This window comes from Solanum stenotomum, unplaced genomic scaffold (genome assembly GCF_019186545.1).
Source record: "Solanum stenotomum isolate F172 unplaced genomic scaffold, ASM1918654v1 scaffold25311, whole genome shotgun sequence".
Classification (NCBI taxonomy): Eukaryota; Viridiplantae; Streptophyta; class Magnoliopsida; order Solanales; family Solanaceae; genus Solanum; species Solanum stenotomum.
In genome coordinates, this window is record NW_026028480.1 from 269,976 (window position 1) to 277,532 (window position 7,557).

The window sequence follows — 7,557 nt, forward strand, 5'->3', positions numbered from 1 at the left end:
GTTGAATCAGCATAAGGTACTAGTGGTTACGCCGGCCTCTTTGTTACATTCCAAAGTCCTACTCCAAGGAAATAAAAATGTGTTGGATGTTGTATCCTAGAGATTGTTGTGTATATTATGTATCTATATTGTAACTTGTAAGGAGTACCATTGTTTTGAAGATTTAACAAAATCATCAAAACTCTTAAATCTAGTTTCTTCAGAGTCGTTCATTCCCTATTCCCTCTTCTTTCGCTCTTTCTCAAAAATACATATTCTAACCACTATTTCCTCTTTGAGTTGCTTTGTGCTTGCTATATTAGTAAAAGGCTATCACTGAGATGTTATGTTTCTATCTTGTGGATGGCTATGAATTTATGCAAGTACTACAACTGCGTAAATATCCATACCTTTTATGGGATAAAAACATACGAGCTTTCAGGGTTGAATCTTTTTTTGGTTTCTGAAGTTCTTATAATACCAATGAATACCACAATTACAAATTATATCAATCACTTTGCTACACACTATGTTGTAGAATTATCATAGAGCTGATATTTTATATAGTAGTTAGTACTAATGTGCATTTTGCTTCAAAATCATAATAATTAGAACTTAATTTCTTATGGGACAAGTACTTAGCAATGTATTTAAGAGATTCTCTTGGAATCCTAAAAGTATGCCAGTAAAGTCAATAGATATTAGAAAAACTCATATTTTAGAGATTCCACAATTTTGCAGAGAGCTAGCCTTGATGTAAAATGTAAATGCACAAACATCGTAAGAGATGAAACATAAAAGTACATTAATGAGTGCACGAGTATTATCTTTGATCAATCACTTCAACATTGTTCACTAGCTAAATAAAAGAATTTAATTGATTTACCACTTATACTACACAAAGCTCATTAAAGACTAAAGATGGAACAAATCAAAACAACCGACTTAATAACTTAAGAACTCCATAACCTTCTATTTAATTATCTAAAATATCAAATAAATGGTTGAATGAAGACTTGTAACAATTGACATAATAACAAAGACGAGAATTAACCATATTAGATGACTCGAACGCTAATAAGGTCTTCCCCAAACATAGCTCCAATTTCAAGAACTACAATTCCTGACTCCATGATATTTATAATTTCAAGAACTCTCCTCCTCTTCTGGCTCAGGGGAAGTATTTAAATCAAACTTGAGATGCTCAATTAGAATAACATTTTTTCTCTTTTTTAACTTTCTCCATCTGTAAATTCATTGCCACCAACATGTGTTTATTTGGAGGTATTTCTAAGCTAGGGTGTATGATCTTATACATTAGTATTCATTTCTTTCTTTCTTTCTTTCTTTCTTATTCAATGCTTGTAATTCTTTGCGGAGATCTTCAAATGTCTCTAAACCATTTAATCTGTCCTCGCCATGATCACATTACCGATCCTCTAATTTCACTTCAAAATATTTATCAATTATTTTTTCTATACTTATGGAACCATAGTAACATAGTTTTCCACTTGGTGGAAAGATCATAACACCAACATCTACTTTAATCCGAGTTGTATGTTTATATGCATCCCTGAACAAAGATTTTTTCCTTTTCGAGGAACTAACAATGCATGCTTTCTCAGACGAAGTCAACTTTATTTTAGTCTTTTGTTTACCTTGAATTGAAGTTGATTGTGTCTGAGAAAGCACACATTGTTAGTTTTTCAAAAAGGAAAAAGACCTTGTTCTATGATGTGGATAAGCTTTCAACCCAGATTGGAGCGGATATTTCTGTTATGTTCTTTTCACCAAGTGGAGAACTATGTACCAATGATTATACAAGTATAGAAAAAATAATTGACAAATTTTTCAAAGTGTAACTAAGCGATCATACAGAGGGCAGATCAAATATCATTGAAGCATTTAAGGATCTCCATAAATAATTTCAAGCATTAAATGAGAAAGAAAAGAATGGATAAAAATGTAATACCCTATAATTTAAGTTAAGGGAAAATAAGTCATTAGTTATTTTTTTTAAAAAAAAAAGAAGAGAGAGATTGGGCTAAAAGCCCTAGGAAGCCAAGGCTGCTGCAATGTTCAGCGATAAACAAAAAAAAAATGAGGACCTCTTCTTGTTCTACAGTGAATGAACGAACAAAGGAAAAAACTAAATTAAAACTGAAAGTCTTAGTTCTCAAACTAAAGAGAGAAGTGGAAGAAGAAGAAGAAGAAGAAGAAGAAGAAGAAGAAGAAGAAGAAGAAGGTAAGTTCCTTAACGTAGTTTAAAGGTTGAATTTATATATTCCATGACTATAAGATTAGGGATTGGGAAGTTGAGGAACATGAGTTTGGAAGAAAAAAAGATTTATTAAATTCTTATGAACCAAGTGAATATAGTCAATTATTTGAACTGTAAACTTTGGTGTTTGGCTTATATGCAGTAAGAGTAATTGGGCAATAAGATTAGGTTGATCTTTTTTAAATGAGAATAAATCAAGAAGAGGCTATTTTGTGTGATTAAAACACTAATTAGGTGATTGGGCAGATTTCGAATCAGTCATGAAACCTTGAGGATTGGGTATTCTAAATTTAGTATGAATTAGCCTAAACGAAGGAAGTAATACGAGATTATTATGATGTGATTATAGATTGATCGAGGAAGACTTACGGATTGCTTGAGGTGACAAGTTTGGTATTTCAACACGAGTGCTGTGAGTAGTAATCTTACCACAATAATTAAAATAAAATATTTGCTCAACTTGTAGGACAAACCTTATCCTAGAAAATCTTGATAGAAAGCATTTAAGTTATGTATATCGATAACCTAATGATTTTTAAAATTACCAAGGTAATTAAATGGGATAAGGGTTTGAAAAATACCTCAACTTTGGTCGGATTTGCTGTTGCGATACTAAACTTTTATAAGGACCTATTACCTCTCTAGACTATTTAATACCGTATTTTTTACCCCCTGAACTATTTAATAGTGTATTTTAAATGTATATATATGTCCACGTGGACACATTACTCTTTATAATTTTGCATTATTTTTTATGTCTACGTGGGCAAATATATATGATGTAAAATACGGTATTAAATAGTCTATGGAGGTAATATGTCCTCATGAAAGTTTAGTATCGCAACAGCAAATCCGACTGAAATTGGAGTATTTTTCAGACCCTTATCCCTAATTAAATGTATCATGTTCTATTACTTTTCAGTATTTTCTAAATTATCTACAGAGATTTTTTATGTGACTTATATGTGAAACTTAAATCATGACTTTTCTCGTAAAAATAAAAAAAACAAATTTTATAAATGACATAAAATCTACTAATTAAATGCCATGTTGTAGTTGCTATTTATTGTTCGATAAATTAAAGGTGAATGACTTATTAGTTGACTTATTAATAATTTCAAGTAGGGGTGTTCACGGGGTTGGTTTGGATCGGTTATTGGTCAAAATCAAAAATCAAATTAACTTAATCGGTTTTAAAATTATCAAAACCAAACCAAACCAAATATAATATACATTTACCGGTTTGGTGGTTATCGGTTTCGGTTTGGTTTGGTTTGATTATTTGGTTATTAATCATACACAAAAATAAAAGAAACAATTCATTCAAAATGTGAAAAAAGTGACAACAATCCATTCAAAACAAAAAAATAGTTACAATGACTTAAATTACCAAACTTTCGATCACTGAATTTACTATCAATAAAACTTTAAAATTCACTATATTGGCCTAGAAGGAAGAAATAGTAACATTTTCAGTCCCACAAAGAATTGTCACAGACACTCATATTACATGAAATCAATAAGATAAATGTTTTCACCTTGGGTATTCTTGCTTTCAATAAGTAAAGTATAAAGAAATTTTAATGAAAACATATATAAGATTTTTAAAATTGTTTATAAAAACAATATATTATGTATATTAACAAAATATATGTATATAATTCATTGATTCGATTCGATTATTTCTTTAGTTTTTTTTGAATAAATCCATAACCAAACCAAATACTACTGATTTTTAAAAATCTAAAACCAAACCAAACCAAACCAAACCCAAATAAAATCGATTTTATTTTATCAATTTGATTTAATTTTTCGATTTGGATCGATATTTATCCAAACCGTGAGCACCCCTAATTCCAAGTGGCAAAATGTCAATCACTCACTAATCAATTAAGTCGACTANCCCCCCCCCCCCCAGCACCCCACCGCCAACCACCCTCCATTACCGCTCAAACTACCCAATTAATCACTTGAAAGTTTAAAATTTAAAAACTATATCATAATTTTTTTAAAGTAAAATTTTAACGAGGTATATTATTTATGGATATTTAAAACAAGTATCATAAAATATTATAGCTAATACAGTAATTAGTAGCTTCTATATCTTCACAACCCTCCATTAATCTTTATTCATAATTTCAAATTGATTAAATGTCATAATCATGATAATCTCTTATATATTATGTATTTTTTTTATAAATAAAGTTCGTGGCAATCTTTTATATTACGTAGGTGTATGCGGTTTCTAGTCTACAAATTAAAGGATAAGTGACAATAACTAACAATAATGCAGCATAAGATGTCAACATGTCACTTGTCAACATTATACAGTCTTGCTTTAACACTGTGTATCGAAAAATACGAAAAATTGAGGAAAATTACTTCTTGAGTGTAAGACTGAAAGTAAAGAAAATAAGTTTTACATGTGATATTTTGGGCCCGTTTGGTCATAGATTTCTCAAATAATATTTGGGAAAAAATTTGGCAAATAGTATTTGTCCATATAATTTGTCATTATTTGGCAAATATCCAAATTCCCAAATACTAGCTTTTTCTAGTATTTGGGCCAAATCTCATTATTTGGGATCTTTTGAAAATTAAAATTTTACCCCAAACTTTTATCTTTTACAAAAACACCCTCTATAGTAGTTGTTTGTGTCGTATTACATAGTTTTTCACGTGAACACCAAAGTAGTGATGAAATATTCAATGAATATTAAATGATGATATGGTTGTTGATGAAAATGATGAACAATCGGCTCAGGGTAACAAAGTCATGTACTTTGTCTACTTCACGATGTATGGAATGATGCTTGTTGCACTTACTCCAAACTACCACATTGCTCTAGTGTCATGAACACTATTTGTTACTGTTGCAACGAAGATTCAATTGACTTGTAATACAAACTTATTGTTAGTTTTGATAATTTTTAAAACTTATGAGTATAAATCATATTTTTCTAAAAAAGTGAAATACATTTCCCAAATACTATGGCCAAACACATGGTGAAATTTCACCCAAATTTTCACCCAAATAATATTAATGATGTAACCATCCTTATCTAAGAGTGTTAATTGATTCTCCTTCGTCGAAAAAAGCTACTACATTGTATCATATATTGAATCATTAAAATTTACTCATGTGTTCATTTTTGTTTATATGTTGTGATGTTTTTATAAAATTTCGATTTCAGCCTTGACTAGAGTGTTCATTAGAAATCAAAAAATAAGTGATGATTTGACATTATTAAGTCTTTTGTCCCCCCATGCTTTAATTTTATTTCTTCTGTGATTATATTTTTTTAAAATATTATACAAAGAAAAGAACAAATTGTTTCTTTTTTCTGCATTGTTTTCCTTACTTTATAATTAAATAACAAGAAAATTAAATATTTTAAATTTTCCCCTCAATGTTCAATATCCTTAATTAGAGATGCCTTAAATAAATTTGATTCACGGTAAAAAATTCAGATCGAGTAAAAGCTATGTAACAAAGACAATTTTATATTTGGACCAGGATTCAATCCTGAAACATATGATTAAAGGATGGTAGAATACTTAAGTAAAAATAAGAAGAAAATCTTAACACTAGGGAAACATTTTTAACACAATATGATATATTGTACAACAAAACATTACATCATGACCGACCATTCATAGTAAATGAATGGCTTTATTCATACTTGTTACAAGCAAAGGGTCTTAAGTAGCAAGATTATTATTATCTTGTCACTTAATTTCAAAAGTTTGCAATAATAATACACACAATTAATTATTTAGTTGTGAGTCTGGTCAGCCACATATTCTTCATAAGAGCAGCAGTATTTTTTGTGGCATCTATAACATTTCTTAGGTTTTCCATAGTGCTTACCATAGCCGCCACCATGATAATGTCCATCAACGTTTACCGCTGCATCGATGAATTGTGAAGATTAATTAAACTAGCTAACACGTACGATGAGTCATGACTAGTCTCTGAATTGAGCTTCAATTGATATGTCGTACTTTCCTTTATATTATATTTCAAAATGAGTACTCCTTTTCCTAAAATATATATTTAATTGTAATTTTTTTAATTTCAATGTAACATAAGATCACAAAATTCATAGGACATTTATAATATAATTTACACACCTTTAGTTTAGTTTAGCAAAGATTGGAAAGTTTATGGTATATTCTTAAACTTTATGCATAGTAATTGAGACATATAAAATGAAACAAAAGGAATGTATATTAAGTGTCATGATCAAACTATAGCATTATTAATTGAAATTTTGGGATTTCGTTTCCAATAATTTTAAAAAAGTAGACAAATTTTATGATCAAACATATTTATCTTCTTCCCCATCCTCATCCCACCAATTACATATATGTCTAGATTATATCACAATACTGAACACAAAAAAATAAATAAAAAAATCACTTATTTTCTTACAAAATATTTTTCATGAAAAACATTTGTTTTATCGAACACACCCTAAGAGAGGGAACAAATGAAAAGAAATGCTTACCATTGGAAGTCTCAGCTGCCAACTCCCTAGCAGCAACCTCAGAGCTTATCATTAAGAAAATAGCCAAAAAAAGACCAAGAAACATAATTGCCTTGGAACCCATTCTTCGTAATTATTTTTTTTTGTTCAAAACTTAGTACTTATGAAATATGAAAATTGAGGGATGAAGAAACTATTGCATTTTTGGGCTCTATTTATAATAAGATTTTGAATGCATAAATTGAAGGTGTGAGGGGACACGTACGGATTGCAATTATTGTATGGACCAAAGAAATGAACAACTTGCTCTACAAGTGGTAGATAGAAAGAGTGTTGATTTTAATACCGAGGAAGTGTCGTGGTGGAGTCGTAAGTATTTTCTTTATTTCATATTATTTGATCTTTGTTAATATGATAAATTTTAAGAAATTTTAATTAGGGATATATTTTAATAAACTATTTTTATTAGTGATGCTTTTAATTAACTTTATGTAGTTATTTAATACGACTAAGGATAGTTTGAAAAAAAAAAGCAATAAAGGTTTCTTCATCTACTAAAATGGACAGGTAAAATGAAACATCTTTTTTTTTTTTTTTAATCAAGGCCAAATACAATGTAACAAAGGGAGTAGTTCTTTTTCTTTTTATATAAAATTAATGAATTTATACGCGCTTCGCACAGTCGTATTACTAAATTTATGATTTAATTTTTGCTAATATTCATATTTGAAAGTAATCAAAAAGTATATTTTGTGAAATTTAAGATATTTTTAGTTTTTTTCTTTCATAAGATGAAACAAACATAAA

The 7,557-nt window shown here is 29.2% G+C and overlaps 1 protein-coding gene across 1 annotated transcript; it reads right to left on the minus strand.

Moving 5' to 3' along the window:
* Nucleotides 1-5,842: 5,842 nt before the first annotated feature.
* On the minus strand, nucleotides 5,843-6,984 carry LOC125851367 (glycine-rich protein DC7.1-like). The gene is made up of 2 exons (XM_049531158.1): nucleotides 6,772-6,984; nucleotides 5,843-6,170 (listed from the first exon to the last, which is right to left on the minus strand). The coding sequence occupies exons 1-2, from the start codon at nucleotides 6,872-6,874 to the stop codon at nucleotides 6,037-6,039; spliced, it is 237 nt and encodes a 78-aa protein (XP_049387115.1). The 5' UTR covers nucleotides 6,875-6,984; the 3' UTR covers nucleotides 5,843-6,036.
* Nucleotides 6,985-7,557: the final 573 nt, after the last annotated feature.

What these genes read in the sequence shown, in the direction of transcription:
- LOC125851367 (XM_049531158.1), bottom strand. Translation starts at nt 6,874, where the DNA reads ATGGGTTCCAAGGCAATTATGTTTCTTGGTCTTTTTTTGGCTATTTTC. An exon ending in GGCAGCTGAGACTTCCAATG is followed by an intron (nt 6,171 to 6,771) that starts GTAAGCATTTCT and finishes TCATCGATGCAG; the next exon opens with CGGTAAACGTTGATGGACAT.